A 17688-nucleotide genomic window follows, 5' to 3' on the forward strand; every position below is an offset into this window, starting at 1 on the left:
AGTTATTTCTGGTTCAGTGCCAGCATGCTTGTCTATCTTTTCGTTTTTCTGCCTGCTTTTTTATTTCCTCACTTTCTCATAGGTCAGCCAACGTGAAACTGCAATTTCCCCCTTTTAAACTAAAAGAAAAAGCATGTTTTTCAGTAAACGGCCTGACGTGTGATTGAGAAAAGCTGACTTTTATGCAGGTCTGCTGAAGTTTGTAGTTACTGGCCTGAGAAAAGGAAAGTTGACCGGCGGAAAGCCAACAGCTGCTGGCTGATTCTGAGTCCTACACTAAATGTTCCCTTAGGTTTTTACCCCAACAGTTTGTGTTTAGCATTTCAAAGACCAACAGAGAGTACTTTATGGTCCTCTGTGTGTACAGTCCTCCCTATGCATCTACTCATAAACTACTACACCATATTTACACTCTTTTAGCCCTCTATGGCATGGCGTTGCCCTCAGGCAACAAACCACATAGCTGTACCTCACATTGCTCCTTTATTTTATTTTTTGGGGGGCATGATTTTTGACATATTTTTGTCCAAAAAATAGTTCTTTTATGAATATAGTTTTTGTTTGATTTGTATTTCATTTCTCATAATCAGTGTAGACAATCTTGGTGTTCTAGACCAATGTTACCCTGAGGCAACAAACCCAAATCTGGTTCCAGGAGGTGTCAGAGTCCGATTTTATGATTGACATGTAATTAGGGACCACCAAGCTCCCAAAGAATGCAGGAAAATATTTCTTCCCCACAAAAATAAAAAGTCATGCCATAGAGGGTTAGAAGAAAGTGGCCTGTCAACACAGTAGGTTATTACACCTTACACTCTGATCTTGCCTTTAGATACAGATTCTAAATTACAATGAGAAAATGTCCTTTTTGCAGTTAATAAATGATATTTAATCCATCGCAGATGTATTTGAAGGCTAAGCAGAACTCTAAATAACAGAAAAGTTTTAAGTTTAGGTTTGTGCATATTACAGCAACTAAACATTTCTGATGCATGTTTCTACTCTTATTTTGTCGACACCAAGTGTTTTAAGCTGGAAGGCCTCCTTGTCATCACCCTAATCTTTAGTTCATGTGATAGAAGTGAAGATCCATCCATTTTCTGTACACCCTTGTCCCTTAGAGGGGCTGGGAGGGGTGCTGGTGCCTCTCCAGCTACGTTCCGGGCGAGAGGCGGGGTACACCCTGGACAGGTCACCAGTCTGGCATCCAGGCAACACAGAAACAGACAGGACAACCAACCATGCACACACACTCACACCTAGGGAGAATTTAGAGAGACTAATTAACCTAACAGTCATGTTTTTGGACTGTGGGAGGAAGCTGGAGTACCCAGAGAGAACCCACGCATGCACAGGGAGAACATGCAAACTCCATGCAGAAAGACCCCGTGCCGGGAATCGAACCCAGGTTGCTGCAAGGCAACAGCTCTACCAACTGCGCCACTGTGCAGCCCTAGATTAGGACGATGACTTGTTAAATATTCTTTAGAGAGAAAAATGAGAAAAATAATTCTAGTCATCAATAAATTGTTATGTTTTCAGATGTTTCAAAATATCCCAATCCACAAACTCCTTTTTATTTTTTTTTCATATGGAAAATTGCTGTGAAGCAATTGACCCATGACCTCCTGTTTCCCTGACAAGTGAATAAAGTCTAAGGAAACGTTTCTGGGCCTCAGCTCCCTGCAGCATTCCACCCATTTAGCAAAACACTTAAACTGACAGTGAAAAAATGAAAGTAAGTAGTCAGCTCTCTAGGCTTTTTCTCACGTGGGCCAGATATCGGCATGAAAGCTAACTCAGGTTTGCTGGAACTCTTTCCCAAGGAGGACGGGCTGCGTTTTTCCTGGCATGTACTGAACAAACACAAACCAATTATTCTGAGCTACCTGGCTGTTCAAGGCATGAACCCATTTTCCTTTAGCATGATCCTCAAAACTTTTAGAGGATAATATGCACTTCAAAAACAGGAGCGGTCCAATAAATATCCTGCTAGTTTTTTGTATTTTGTGACAACTTTCAGTTTTAAAGATGTGTGCCACATCTCATCCCAGCAGATATATATGTCACTTAAAGCTTGCATAACTCGTTCATATTAATCTGAGGCATTGTTTGTCATTTTAATCTGTGCCTGTTCTAGAAACACTATTTGTAGTTATTTAGTGAAGAATTGTACAAACGTACAGAATTCCCCAACATGTCGTACAATCACTCCTTAAAGCTGCAGTGTGTAACTTTTATTCCCCCCCCTGCTCTCTGCTACTTCAGCAGATCTTTTTGTGAATGCTCAGGCTAATTTTGGTTTTCAAGATGAGACAGTGAAACATTTTTTATTGTTCTGTTCCAAATATTCTATTGGAAGAAGCAAACCGGTGGTTACAAGGAAATAAATTACTGTTGAGTACAAACATTCCACTTCTGGATCCTATTGATTTTTATTAAAATACCTCAAAAAGACAATTGATAGAAAAGACATAGTTTAATCTGTGTAGTATCTAAATAGCATCCCGATCTACACTTCCTTCCAGTAGATGGCGATAATGCACATCTAAACGTTACCAGAAAGAAAAGGAAGAAGAAGAAGCCATCGATGACTGCGAACAAGCGGGTTTCGTGGAAAGGTAAGTACGGTAGTTTATCTGCTATTAGCACATTTAGCAGATAGTACATGACATTGACTGATAACATTAAGACCTCCTCCTTGCTCTGAATGGTTGTTTTGGAGGTGGAGAATATAATCTTTATTAACACGTACTATCACTACACGGTGATTTAACAAATAACAAAACATATTCTTTACAAAAGGTACATACTGCAGCTTTAATAGTATTCATGTTTTATACAAAAACACGACAGTGGAAGTGGACTAGTTGCATTCTGACCAATCGCACAACCCACCGGAAATGTAGCGATGTAGCTTAGCTTCATGCGTTAGCTGCCTCCGGAAGTGCGCAATCTTCATTTTGCGAACGTTGAACGCGGTGAATCTAACGTAAAACTCCGTCTGTCCGGGCATTTGGCAAAAAACCAAAATGTGTCCAAATGTTTCCCCTCAACGAAGACTGGAGCGGTTGAATCTCTCTATCTTTCATTTTTGTAGTTTCCTCTGTTTTCGTGCTTTCCTGGCCTACGTGCGTTCATCCAGTATTGGCTGCGTGGTGACGTCAGGACCTAATGCAGACGTACAAATTTAAGGCAAGTAAACGTTGGATTTATTTATATACATTTCCTAAATAAATTTTTGGGACATTTTATATAGATTCTGAATTGTAGCAAACGAGAATTGCTACTCTTTTGTGTATAGTTTTATTATTTATTATTATTATTATTATTATTATTATTATTATTATTATTATTATTATTTGTTTCCATAGGTAGGTAGGACCAAGTAAAAAGCAAGTAGATATTTTGAGTGATGTGGGTTTAGAATGTGGGAAATTACCCATTGAAAAGCAAATGTTTTAAACATATTTTCGTCAGTTAAAAAAGCTGTCTAATTGTTATAATTTGTATACAAATGTACTATATTTGGACATGTACCTCCATTCAGTGTCTTGTTTGAACACATTGCATTACTGTCCCGTATTTCCGGAGAGCCATTGCTGTTATTTACCAACAAGCAAAACGGAAAGGAAAATACTAAACCAAGCTTCATATTGTTTACAGTACACTGTAGCTACCTATAAGCAAAGATGCTACTAAAATTCTGAGTTTCTAGTTTTACACAAATCCATTAAGAATGTATGAAAACATAGTTGGAGAAAAAAAAAAAGAATTTTACAGGTTTGCATTGCAAGTTTACATCTTTCATCTTGTTACAGACCAGTTCACTTTAATTTAACAACCAGCACGTCTTCAGGAAAAAAAGGATGTCTGTTGATTCCTCCGATCCCCTGTCTAGAAGGCTCATGCTCTGCAGCCTCAAATTCAACTGTCTACACATGTGCTTGTTTGTGTACATGACGGTAGTGGTATTTCTGTGTCTGTGTGTGTGCAGGGATGGGTGTCTGTCCACAGCGCCTCAGTGGAAACTTGGCCACAAGTCAAATGCTGCCCATCTGTGATGGATCTCCTTCTCTGCACTCATGTGCCAAACACAATGTAAACTTGTTTCAGTCACTCACTCTTTTTTTTCTCTTCTGTTGCACGTGAGTTCAACTCTTGAGTTGCACTGCATCTAATGTACAGTACAAATATACCATTTAATGACTATATGCACTCTTTGCATCTCATTTTAGTTTTTGTAAGGGTCCTGCTATTGAAGATGGTCAAAAGTTGTTTACAGGTCCTGCTGACTGAAGTCTCAAACTAAGAGGAAATGTTTTCTTATTTCTTATTCATACCCAATGAATGGCACAAATGCCAATGCATTTCATTGACATTTTATGCATCAGATAAACATGCATGTAGTACATAAATATATACAATATCATAAAACTAAACCCAGACTTGAGCACTTCATTGTCTAAATATAAAAAGAGTAAGACATAATTATAATTACATGGCCATCAATTAACGTAAACATACAGATAGTGATGCAACAAGATGGCTTAGAGCAGTGATTCTGGTCTGATAAGGCACACCTCTTATTGACAAGCTGTTAACTAATTCTTCAAATTGATTACTTTCCCAAATTTCTTGAATAGAAGTTTGAGTTCCAGCTTTAAACTGAGAGCAGAACAGAAGATGAGAAAATACACTAAAAAATATGTTTGATGATAAATCAAAACCACCAGGAAGCGATCGAAAGAGGGGCGTATTCCCTTTTACGCTGAATGATCTGCGTTTTAATTCAAATCAAAACCGTTCAGCAATGTCAGTCTTTTCATATAATACTGAACAATACTTTTACATTTATTTCGTCTGTTTATTTTTTCTTTCTTGACATTGTTTTGCCTCGGCAAAGTCTGTACCGCACTGAAAAAAAGAAAGATCATTTTGGGGGTTTCTGACTCATCGCTTGAGAATAGTCTAGATCAATAGAATGGCCCAGTCAAAGTCCAAACTTAAATCCTATTAAAAATCTTTGGCAAAATTTGAAAGTTGACATTCACAAACATCCTCCACCCGACCTAACCTGGAGCTATTCTTAAAATAGGAATGTGTAAAAATGTTTCAGTTTCTACATTTGCACAGCTTGCAGAGACATACTGCAATATTGACTCATATTGACTCTTAGGGCTAAATACAAATGCAACCAATAATTGTCAGTTTCTCGTTTGTAAACATTTTTGAAAATGCTGCATCTTGTAGTCATATCTTAGCACAATATGGAAAAGTTGTGGGGACAGAAATACTTTTGCCACTTAAAGCCATAAATACAGTGAGGAAACGATGGAGGAGGCTAAACGGTGAACAACTCTTTGAAACGTGCCTTTGAGCTGAGGACAGACGTCTGATCTGTCAGCAGCCGCTGCAGAAGCCAGCGCAGGTCTGAACGGGGTCACATCTGACAATTGCCCTTCATGCAACATCAAAACCAGATGTCTGATGACCTGCCCCTCATAAAAGATTCCTGTTTCACAATAGACCACGACATTGCCTAATAGGGTAAAACGGTAACATGTGCATTCCGTAGTCGTTAAAATTCCTTCGGGTAATTCTGAATAGCCTCTGGACCTGTTTTGTAGAGTGGCAGAAAATTTCACAATGAGCCTGTCTTGAGACGCCGGGCGCACAGTGACGACTGTCGTCACGTTGCTTCATCTGCTACAAACGCAGAGTGGAGGAATCATAAAGCATGTTTATAATCACTTGCTGCTGTGACAGGCTAGATTCAGGTGGTTCTGCTTACTAAATTGTGTAATTTTCATCTTATAACATATTGAAATTCATTGTATGCATCACATCTAAACAGAACAGCATTTTGACCCTTACACAATGGATTTGATTCAACTTTACAAAGAAAAACAAAAAAGGGAACAAATTTGTAGCAGCTCCAACGTTCTTTTTTTTTGCTGACTCCAACTCATTCTTTCTGTTGTCACGCTCTCATCTTACGTTTCTGAAGAGGAAATGTTTCTTTTCCTGTCACCTAGAAAATAAAACATTTAGATAAAGTGACATTGTTTCACCTCACCCGGAGGGGAACGAAAAGTTACCTCCAGGCTCTGATAAGGTAAGAGACAAATGTTTGTGACAAAACAGAGGTTGGGCTCAGAGCCAACAGGCGTCATTTTTTTTTTTTTGATGCACTGCACCATGGGAGAACTGTTGGGTGAGCGGTAAACATGCGTTGAGGGGTGATGGACGGGATCCTTCCTCCTCTTGTTCCTATCGCTCCCTGTTAGCACTTCTTCTCCTCCCCCTGCTTCTCACTAATCACAGCTGACGGAGGATATGCAGTGCCTCGTATATGCCACAGAGTCACGCTGACCTGTGTCAGCTTGCTAAAATAGGCAGAGATACAGGATTCAGGGAGAGGAAGAAGATGGGTGCATAGAAATGTAGCAGCTCTCTGACCTCTGAAGGAGACTTTTTTTGTTTTTTCAAAATGCTGTAGATTTGGATGAAATTTGGACAGCCCTGCTAAAGATGTGTAAAATTAAAAAGGTCTGTGTATATCAGAACTTCTCATTGGAAAGTTCAGTATGTGCATTTGGTCAGTTAGGAATGTTTGTTTAGATCAAAATCAGACCAAAATTATTGATAAATTTTAACTGGAACATTTTAAAAATGTATGCTTTTTAAGTTGAGCAATGTCTTAAGCCATGACCGCAGGGAAGTGGAGGTTGGGGGGGGGGAGGAATCTCTACCTCCCACTGTTAGATAACGGCAGCTAAATGCAGAATTTGGAGCAGCCAAGTCCCCACCACAGCCATTAGATGCTATGCCAACCAGAGTTTGGCGGGACAGGTCAGAGGAACGGGTGGACTCAAACCATATTAAGTGTCATGCCAAAAGTGTTTATACTCAAGTTACAAACAAACTTTTATATTATTTTTATTTTACATGAAGGAATACCAACAAGGAAGTGCATAGTTGTGAAGGGTAACAAACATGAATCCAAGTTGATATAAATTAAAATTAGAAAAGTGTGCCATGCATTTGCATTTACTCGCCATTAGTGAATACTTCTATGGAACAGCCTTTTTTCTGTAGCTTCAGCTGAAAGTCCCTTGGGATATGTGTCTGCCAGCCATCTAGACACTAAAACTTCTGCTCATTCTTCTTGGCAATAAAGCTCAAACTCAGTCAGATTGGATGGAGAGTCAGTAAATGAAAGTTTTTAAGGCTTGTCAAAGTATCTTCTATTAGCAAAGATGTCCTTCTTGTCACTACTAAACACAGGTCACATTTCTGAAGCATATACCTAACAGCAGTCCTATAAACAAATACTCCCACCTGAGGCGTGGATCTGTGCAGCTCCTCCTGAGTTGCTTTGTGTCTCTTGGCTGCTTGCTTGACTAATTCTCTTCTTGCCAGCCTGGCCTTGTCAGGTTCTCAGTTGTGCCATATAGTGGCCTACTTATGGTTTTAGTAACTCCAAATTATTTGTGAAAATCATATCACATATCCAGGCACAATGCTACTGGACACACTGTTAGCTATTAGTTGGCTGTACACCCAAGAGTGGAAATAAGGAAGAATGTAGATACTAGGATCTTTGGTTGAACCACAACACTTACCACTTTGTGCATTATTGCATAATATGATATATTTTTGGTGTTTAAACAATTAAAATGGCTAATTCTATGTGTTTTTGGAGTGGTTGTCCAGTATTCCCAAATGTCAGCTATTCGTGGGTGGTTGTGGTCCCTGACCCCCAATACTAGCGGTCCACTGCTAGATAATTTAATCATCTTACCATCTCCTTACCCTCTCCAAATGTTTATGGTGCATTAAAGGACAAGTGCAACTAAACATGAATTAGAAGTTGATAACCTGAATGCATGGTATGCTTACAAAGTTAGCTAGCACTTATTGTCATCCCTGCAGTTCTTCGGGTTATGCACATCATATGAAGAAATATTGCGACAACAAAAAATTTGTTATGCTCTATTTAACTCTAGTGGCTCTATATTTTTAAATAATGGCCTAAGCATTACTCTGTAGATGTTAAAAGAATGGGATATTGTATCATGACCAAACCTGCTTTAAACTTCTTCACGACTTATCGTTGGCCTCCATGATGATGTTTGTTCACTGATGTTCTCCAACAAGATCAGTTGTATTTATTGCACACCAGTGGACTCCGTTTACTAACGAGGAAACGTTGGAAGGCAATTGATTCACACCTTTCAGATCTGTTTTTTTTCTTTATTTTCTAGATTTGAAAACCATCACTTTTCATTTTGATTCACATTATGCGCTACTTTGTTTTACTGTATCTTATAAAATTTCCATGAAATACACATAATTTTGCGCATCAATGTTACGAAATGCTCAAAACTTAAACGGATCCGAGTCTTTTTTTGCAAGGCACTGGTTGTAGATGGAAAATTTACCTTGGCAACCTTGCAACAATATTACACCAAGGCCACAAATCAAAATGTGCCCACTAAGATGTCACATGGCCTGAAATGTGGCTGCTCCAGTACATTATAATTTTCAAGAAGACTTTGCAATAAAAAAAAAGTCATATTACACAGATTTCTTTGTACTAAATAAATATTAGCACATATAATCTCATAGCCCACAAAAAGAAAACATAAAGTATCCTAAAACGATGATGAAGAAGAAGGAAAAAAAAAAACAACTAAACCTCAGTCATTTGCAGAAATACTCCTGCTGGGCTGGCACAGGGGGATTTGGTGGGTTTCACCGCTGCTCCCTGTGTAAAAAGTTGGAACTCGGGGGTGTGAATAAGCTGACACTCGCGGCTGGTTGGAGAGCTGGTGACAAAACGCTCCGGATTTGTTCGAGAAAACGCCGAGCGGACACTCGCTCTTCGCAGCTTAAATCCGCCAAAGGAGTTTATCCTCGGAAGTGCACCGGAGGGACTGTTTCGTTTCATTTCAGTAGGAGGACAAACAGATCATTTATGGTCCGGATGGTCGCCGAACGGGGTTGATGTTTTTTTTTTTTTTTTCCCCCTTTTCCGAGGTTCTGCTGCTGTTTCCTGGATTCTGAAAGCAGAGAGAATGACAGAAAATGTGAAAGAAAGCGCGCCACAGAGGGCCGAGCGGGACGTGCGTGCAGAGAGGAGCAATGCCCTAAATCTGTAGCACAGCTTCTGAGCTCTTCTGTCACCCAGGCTCCTTTTTAATGCAGCTCTGCGTCCCGCACCTGGAAAACAAAGAGAAGACAAAACAGATCCATGCGTAAAAGGAGAGGCGTGTGCGCGTTTTCGTCCTATGCGTTTCCCAACATTTTGCACCGAACATTATGAATGTTTTTCCACACTTAACTCAAGCCCTGGCCTCCCCCTGACCACACCTGTATAGATGCTTTATAGACTTCCTCATACTTCATATCGGGCCATGAGTGATGGCGATGTCTGCAGAGGCTTGCAGTACCACCGGTACGCAGAGCAACACTCGTAAGAAAGGCTTCGGCGCACCGGATCGCAATGGGTATGTGAAAACACGCGTCACCCCGCGGTGCAGAGACCCGGACTGTGAAGCGTGGCTCAGGCTGATGTTTAACAAACTCTGGAGTTCCCAGAGGGTCCGGAGGGCTGCGTGCGTTGGCTCGCTCTCCGTCTTCCTCGCCGCTCTGGTCAAATGCGCAGGCTGGACAGCTGAGGCCAGCAGCAGCAGCAGCAGCGCTGACAACACACTCTCGCCCTCACCGTCCCCCCTCCACTTTGTTTCAGACTGCGCAGCCGAGCTGTTGCAAACTTGCTGGAGTGCGCTGTCGTTGCTGTTTGCGCTCGTATGTGCCTTCTTATGGGTCGGCGTGTACTTGATCCACTGCGGGGTGCTGATCGAGACCCTCCTCTCCCTCCTGACCTTGTGTCACCTGGGCGAAGTGGCGGCGTGGGCTCTACTGGACGGGACAGATGAGCAGCTGTTCTTGTCCGCCACAGCGGCCGGGGTTGTGCTCCTTTGCGCGGTCGCGGGAGTACTCATGGTAGTTCGGTTGAACCAGGGCACATCGGTGATCGTTCTCATCAGCGTGGCCAGGACTATCTCGCTCCTCTCGCTGCACAAAGTGCGAGCCGCCTGGAGACCGTACGTGGCGTACCTGGTCGGAGTGCTGGGCATCCTGCTGGCGAGGTATGCTGACAGGCTCCTGCCTAAACAAGGGACACACAAGGAGGGCTGCAACCCCGTGACTGGAGCCAGGGAAGAGATTCCTGTATTTAAAAGGCGCAGGAGGTCCAGTTCAGTTATAGCCTCAGACATGGCACACAGTCAGTCCAACAGTAAGACACACCGACGGACCTCTCTGCCATGCATCCAGAGGGACCAGGTAGGACGCTTCTGTCCCATTCAGCTTTTCTCTTTCTGCTTTGGTTTTTGTGTTCATCCCCTCGAGTTTGGGGTTTGTGTTTTTTTTTCTTTAAAGTTCTTACTTTTAATCACGTTTTTTATTTATTCTATTTTAAGGGTCTTTTGTGAATTTTGAGCAGTAAATAAATAAAAAAACCCTCTCTAAAGCTTTAATACAATTATTACTATGAATCTGATTTTTCTTTTTAGCATTGTAATGTATCCCGAGGTGCTTTGGAGAGATTGAATGCTTGTATATGTTATTAGGTAAAGAAATATTAGAAAAACAGCACTTTATTATGCTGAATTTACAATGTTGATTACAACATTCCCATATTTTCACCTCTCCTCTTTTTCTTTTCCATCACCAGTATGTTTGTTTTCCATCAAGCATTCTTCCTGAGCTTACCACCAAATATTGCATACTAGCAGTCCTTTGTGACTGGAACTTTGCATGGCCTGATATTTCAATTATAATTGTGATTCGATATCTTGTGCAGCTCTAACAAGAAACTCTTTTAAGTCACTTTCTGATATTTCCAATCAAAAGAAGAAGTAGAAGCACTTCAATGCTAGTCTATTTTGCACACTTTTCCTTACAAATGCCCAGATTTTGAGAAACAATTTTTCATATCTGCTTTTAATAACATTTTCTAAAGCAGCCTGTTTGAAATTATTATAAAGAAGTAGAGTTAGGCTGATCAGACCTATTTTTTGATTATTGCTGATTTCCGGTTTTCCTCGAGGTTTGACTTTCTGATAAGAACTTTGAAACATGGAAGAACAAGAGCTGCAGACACTTTGATAAGATTTGTGCATCTTTTGCATCAAAACATGATTGCCTAACCTTTATGTTCATTTTTTAAACTAAAAAAAAAAATCCCATTAAAGTACACTATTGTTTGATGTGCATACATACCAGTAATGATGGGAATTAGCAGTTTTAATTTATATGAAAACAGTTTATTTTGTTCAATAGTTGATCTACCGATCAACATTCAGAGCCAATCAATGAATGTCCGATTTGAATCTCTGATTGGTGTATCTCTATAGAAAAAAAAGTTGTCAAGCTTTACTGAAACTAAATAAAATATATTTTTTTCTATCTAAATTGACTCACCCAGTTAATCATTTTATTGGAAATGAATAGTTTTTCAACCAACTGTGCCTCTGATAAACAAAGCTGAGTATACAGTGTCATAATATCCTTACATCCACAGCTTTTTATCTTACTGTCGTTCTGCCTTCTTCACATCAGTCCTCACGGCTCACTGTCCTTAAATACAGCGGGGATGTTGTAGCTCTGGCTTTTAAATCTCCTCTGACACTGCTGCACATAGATGCATGGAAGCAGTTGTCTATGATGATGCAGCAAAGAAGATAACTCAAAGCAAAACTTGCAATCAGTGAGTATGACGATGAATCTGTGAATGGCAAACAAGCATTCTGATTGATCATCGCTCACGCTGTGATCTGGAGAGCGTGTTAGTGTCAGGAGATACGAGAGGCTGCATGTTAGTCCGTCCGGTTGGAGGATGCGCTCACCTCCCAGGGCTCGCTTGGCGTTTCCAGGGTTCCTGTTTGTTTTCTCTAGAAGAAAAAGGAAAAAAATGCAGTGTGAAAATACAAATATAGTAACATTTAAAAGGTCAGACTTTTATGTATTTTTTTCCTTTATATGTGTGAAGTTAACATTGCAGCGGAGGACCATTAAAATGTCCACTTTGATTAATTTCCTATGCTGTTGTTTTGCTGGAGTTGTGTACTAAAGATGCTGTTTTCTTTTGTTGTTTTTGAATGAGGATCCAGCTGGAAATGGTGTGTGTCTGAACTCATGTATGCTTATTAACGGCAGGTTATCCCCTCCCCCAAGAGCAATCCAGGAAAAGGATGTTGTGTTCAGAGTTCAAACAATATTACAATTTATGCTTACTAAAAAGTTATTTTAATATTTCCTGTGTTATTTCAAGGTTTAAACAGATACAATTTAAAAACGCTAGTAAGTCCCATCACGCTGTTTCTGTTTTAAATCCATAAGGTGAGAAAGTCTGAGAAAGTAACCAGAATTTTCTATGACTACATAGAGTAAGACAGCGCCTCCCTTCCTCAACTCATTGCTGCGCACTGCCATTCAGCTGCATTTACTACATTTACAAGACAAACTTGTAAATGTTTGTCTTGTAACCTCAGGTTATACGGGGTCCAAAGCAGAATCTGATTTGGGATCCACAAGTCAGCGAGTTTTCACCAGAGCATCACTAATATCTCTCATATTTGACCGTAGTTTGATCATTTTTGCTTTATGCATTTTGAATAATGTTTGATCACTTAGCCAGCTAACCATGAATCGCTTAAATTTAGGTTGCAATGAAATGTGATCAACCCTTTTTCATAACACTTAGAATAAAAAGGTTTCATGTGACGGTGCATTAGAAGTAGTTTTGGAAAAAAACAAGAATGTTTTTTTTTTTTTTTTCTTAATTTGGGATACATTTGAAGGCTGATGATAAAATCAAAATTATTTATGGGAAATAATTTAAAAAATACTGTAATCACTATATTTTATCCAATACTTAGCTATCACTGGTCTTAGCACTTGTGCTGGTTTAGTGTACTGTAAGCTACACATGCCTTCTATGTCTTTTTTCTTGAAAACATATTTAGTTTTTTGGCATTTTAACTCAAGTCTCTATCTCAGTATTTTGACTTTAATCTTAATTTAGTTTTTCAACTTTAATCTAAACATTTTGACTTGATTTCTCATCCTTTATAGATTTTTTTTAAAGCTGCTAAAAATACTCACTGCTTTCTTTAAAAATTTTAAGTGACCCTAACACTCTGTCCCATTTGAAGTAGATGACATCTGTAAATAAATTGTGTATTTTGGGTGTCTGAGTCACTTATGGTCTGGCAATTGTGTTTGATATACAGCATTTTAATATACAGCTTTCAAATGACTAAACTGCGGCATTGGGATCAAATTATGACTGTTAACACATCTATCAAACCATTAAGTGTCATTTTGGATGTTGCCAGTTGAAAGTCATCATAAATCTAAAGTGAACGTAGATGTTAAAATAAAAAAAATGTAAAAATCCTAATACTATTTTGATTGTGCTTTCCAGAATTATTCTAAAGGGTTTATTATTAAAATTAGCTGTCACTTGGCAAACTTCATTACATTTTGAGGTTTTGAAATAAATCTTCTTTCGGAAAAATTAGGGTCTGTTGAAAGCCTCTGTTGGCTTGGGGCACCCTTGTTGAAGTAGCAATGTTTTAAAAGAACATCTTGTGTTACTCCAGAAAGAGCACAACTGGAAAAAGGTTTATTATTATAGGTATTCTTTATTTTAAGACTGTGTTTAAAAATCTAAATTACCATGTATTAGAGGGAAATACATCATTAATACAACTGTAATCATGAATAAGTTACATGATGTTAGCAGCCATATAGAAAATAATGTTCTTATTTGCTTGAAAAGCAGTGAGATCTTGTGTAAATACCATGATAGCGTAAAAGCGTGGTATTTTTACTCCACGTTGTCATACCATGAAAATCTGATGTGGGCCCATGCCTTCTGAACTCTTAACATAAACATATTCTCACTATTAAAACAATGCCAAATACGTCAGACGTGGAAAAGGAAAAATTCCCACATTTCATGGCCTCAGACTTGGACACAGCCCTAAAATCATCACCTAGAGTTGCAGTTCACTCAGTAACACAATTCCTGCCATATTTGACTTTTTTGTCTTCAGCTTTCCCTCAGATAAAACTGAACTACTACCCAAGTAAAGCTAACAATACTTGGAGAGATTTCAGACCTTTCCATCATCTCTGGATGCTCTCTTTGCAATGCTGCTTTGCTGGAAGTCTTTACTGAAAGATGATCCAAGTTTTAGCTTTTTGTTGTGGGACATTAACAGACAGCGTGAAACAGGGAGGAACATATTAGCGTTTCTACAACAAAGCCTGAGCCTGATCCACCATTCCCTTTTATCTGAGCGGCTGTCCAGCAATGGCCCCCATCTGTAATTGAGACACACATGGTGTACATATGCCGTCTTGACCGAGTCTTGTCTGTGTGGTCTAGAGAGAGTGTAAACAACCCCGTGCTGATCGACTCTATTCATCACCTCGCTCGCTCTGGGTTCCCCTGAGTGGGGTATGGGTGAGTTAGGACAGGCTTTGTTTGGGGGGAACCCACGATGCAGCCTCCTCATGTTGACGAGAACAAAGAAGATGCCGGTCTAGCTAACGCTGCCTGCAGTTTTACAAAAAACCTGTACGATTTACCGTGCAACGGCTAAAAACATTTGAAAATATTCCAGAACTTGTTGCTTTACGGTCACCTGTCCTTCATTCAAGACTAAAAAAGTTTTAAAGAGTAAGACAGACCTGTGCTTTGTTGCAGATGTGGTGATATTAGGTCTTTAATAAACAGAATAATGCTGAAAGGAGGGTGAGATTGAACCTGAAAATACAACAGATTGATAATTAGGTAAACATCAGCTTTAAGACTTTTAACCACTGTTTAAATGGGAACGTAGGATTTTATAAAACTATCCTTGTCTTTGCTTCATCTTCGTCCTTTTTTATAAACATCCGCATCGCCATCAGTACAAAACATACAAAACAAAAACACACCGAAATATTGCCAGGCATCCATGTGGCAGTAGAGAAATACAGTAAAAAAAAGAGGCGTAGGCCATGTGGTTAAAGTTTTCTGTTGCTTTATCTAGTATGTTTGGGGTCAAGGAAGGGTCATGTTTGTGTATGTGAGATCATAATTTTCCAATAGCTGCATTTTTGTTATCTACACAAACATTTAGCAAATGCAGATGGAGTGTTGGATTTTTCGTGGAAATGCGTGCAAAACACATATTGAGTAAAAATAAAAAAACAGTAGAAAAAACTTGTTCTGGGGGCCCTGAAACCTCAAGCCCCAAGCTATTGTCACTGTAAGCCAGTGCTAAAGTCCAGACCTCCCAATAGACACTAAAACCATAATGAAGATGTCCGTAAAAGGGAAAGTTCAAGACTTTTCCAAACCGGTTCCCTAAAACAGTTGTCAGTATTTACCGTCATACTTGCAGTAAATAACACTTTCCATCTTCTTTCAGTATAAACTGAATTTAGTTTGTTAAACTAATGGTTAGACTGAGACAGGTCAAAGATCACCTAAAAAATCCAATGTCAAAAAGAGTTTTGCGGTTCATGACAATAATATTAAGTGTATCTTTATAACACAGTTTGCATCTGATGGCTATTTGTGTCGACGTTGATTATTATTTACCCTGAAAATGGAAAGATGAAGCATTGTAGACAATGTTCCAGTCTGAAGCTTCCTGAATATGAAACATTTGCCCTCTTCAATGTTACTGTCTGGTTTTAGAAATAAGGTGGTATAAAATGCAACATTATTATAATGACTTCAACGAACGCTACTTTACTGGTAGAAATGCTTTCTTTTCCAAATAAAAAACTGCTGAGGTTGTTAGGATAGCCTGTATGGGATAAATTTAGCTCCATATTTTCTTCCTGATTACTCATTTTTATTCAAAACACACAATTCAATGTGACAGGATGTTTATTAGCTTTACCAGTTTGGTCACATTTTCAGATAAAAACATTCTACTAAAAATCTCTGAAAATCTAAAAAGAAATGGATCCACCTAAAGCACAATATTTCTGCTCTTCACACCCTCTTTACTTTTAAATCAGACCAATATGTCCAAAAATAGCACTCGCTGATTCTGTTATGTTTGATTTTAACGGCTTTGTCACATCCTACTTTGTAAGTTGCTTTGGATACAAGCATCTGATGCATAAATCGAAACAGAAATACCTGCTCTGTTCTCAGTACGTTTCACACAGGGAGTTGTTGCTGCTCCTCCAACTTCCATTTTCTGTGCATATTGTCTATGAATAACCAAAGTGACAGCAATTTACAGGTTTGTAGCACAGTGTTTAAATAAACTGCTATGACATATTTTCAGATTTAAGTTGTTTTAAGACTTTGCTCTTGGCCCCTCTTGGACTATGATGAGGAGAGATAAGATGATCTCCACGAGGGAAATTCAGGCATTACAGTTGCACAAACACAAATAAATTACAAATAAAGTAACATAACAGCAAAATGAGCTTAAACCATGAATAGCTCGATACAAGAGACCACATCTAGCGCTTACGTTCAGCCTCTGGAACCATCTGATCTGGTTTTATACGATATGGAGAGAATAATCTACAGTTAATATCTACAAGTAAGATATTAACTGGTCATAACCTTTTAGCAGAACTCCACTTCAAATACTCTGAACTGTCTCTCTCACAAAATTTCTTCTTCGTAAGAACATTTTAATCTGAATTAAATTGCACAAAATCAAAACTCTACCAATGCGTTTTCTAAATTGCCACCTAAGTGTGGAAAATTTATACTTCATAAACTCATTCACACTCCTCGTGATTATATTTTGGCTGCCAGCATCCGTCAGCTCTCTAAAGAGGCACATTTTGCAAAGCTGCGGTCGTCATCCACATCACAAAAGTCATTACCAGCTGATCTGATAGCGGTTAGTGAAGGCTTGTGTGGGATAGTTCTTCTTCTCAGGTTAAAACAAAATGACAAGCCAGGCTCCTGAGTTGCAGCAGGGGGATATTAAAGTGGAGGATGAGGTGTGGAGCAGTGGTGTGGATCCCTTTTTGCAGTATGAAAGGAAATTTGATTCCCTTCTGCTGCAGACATCAGCGCTGTCGCAGAAATTTCTCCCCTCGCAGGCAGAGCAAAGCAGGCAACAGACTGGGAGCTTTTCACAAAATCTATCTGAGCTGCAATGTTGGAGCAGAACTGATTAGGCAGCAAGTGGGAGTTAGCCGCTCGACGACATTAGTAGTAGAAACCCGCCTCCCCCCCCCATTTACTCTCAAGAACTCCGCCCCTTTCCACAGCAATTGCTCTCTGTCCTCAGAGTGACACCAACACAAATATTATCCCAAATGGAGGAGGAAATTCTTTCTTAACTCGGATAACAGAGATATTCCTAAAAGCTATGGTAATGACTTCCTGTGCATAGAGATCCAAACACAATTCCTGACGCTGTTGTAAACGTTTCCTCGCAGTCTATTTTTGCTTCTCCGTCAGTAATTGAATTGTGTTTGGGTTGCAGGTTGTTGACAGCCTGTAGGGAAGTGATTTAGCAACAAACACCCTCATTCTGATTACTTGTTTGTATTCTAAACACACAACCTCATGGGATATGAAGCTTCATTTTTTCTTTTTTCTGTACCATTTCAACTTGTATCCGGTTTAGA

At 39.3% G+C, this 17688-nt stretch overlaps 1 protein-coding gene across 3 annotated transcripts in view; it reads left to right on the forward strand.

Annotated features, from left to right (window-relative positions):
- The first annotated feature begins 9404 nt into the window (after nt 1-9404).
- pde3a (phosphodiesterase 3A) overlaps nt 9405-17688 on the forward strand; it is an 87000-nt gene continuing 78716 nt past the window's right edge. For all 3 annotated transcript variants that reach the window (XM_014473683.2, XM_023352627.1, XM_023352635.1), the window contains exon 1: nt 9405-10356. In XM_014473683.2, the coding sequence (XP_014329169.1) occupies nt 9430-10356 (927 nt within the window). In that variant the 5' untranslated portion in view covers nt 9405-9429. The remainder of the gene's footprint in view (nt 10357-17688) is intronic.

The sequence above is a fragment of the Xiphophorus maculatus genome, chromosome 2 (genome assembly GCF_002775205.1).
Source record: "Xiphophorus maculatus strain JP 163 A chromosome 2, X_maculatus-5.0-male, whole genome shotgun sequence".
Classification (NCBI taxonomy): Eukaryota; Metazoa; Chordata; class Actinopteri; order Cyprinodontiformes; family Poeciliidae; genus Xiphophorus; species Xiphophorus maculatus.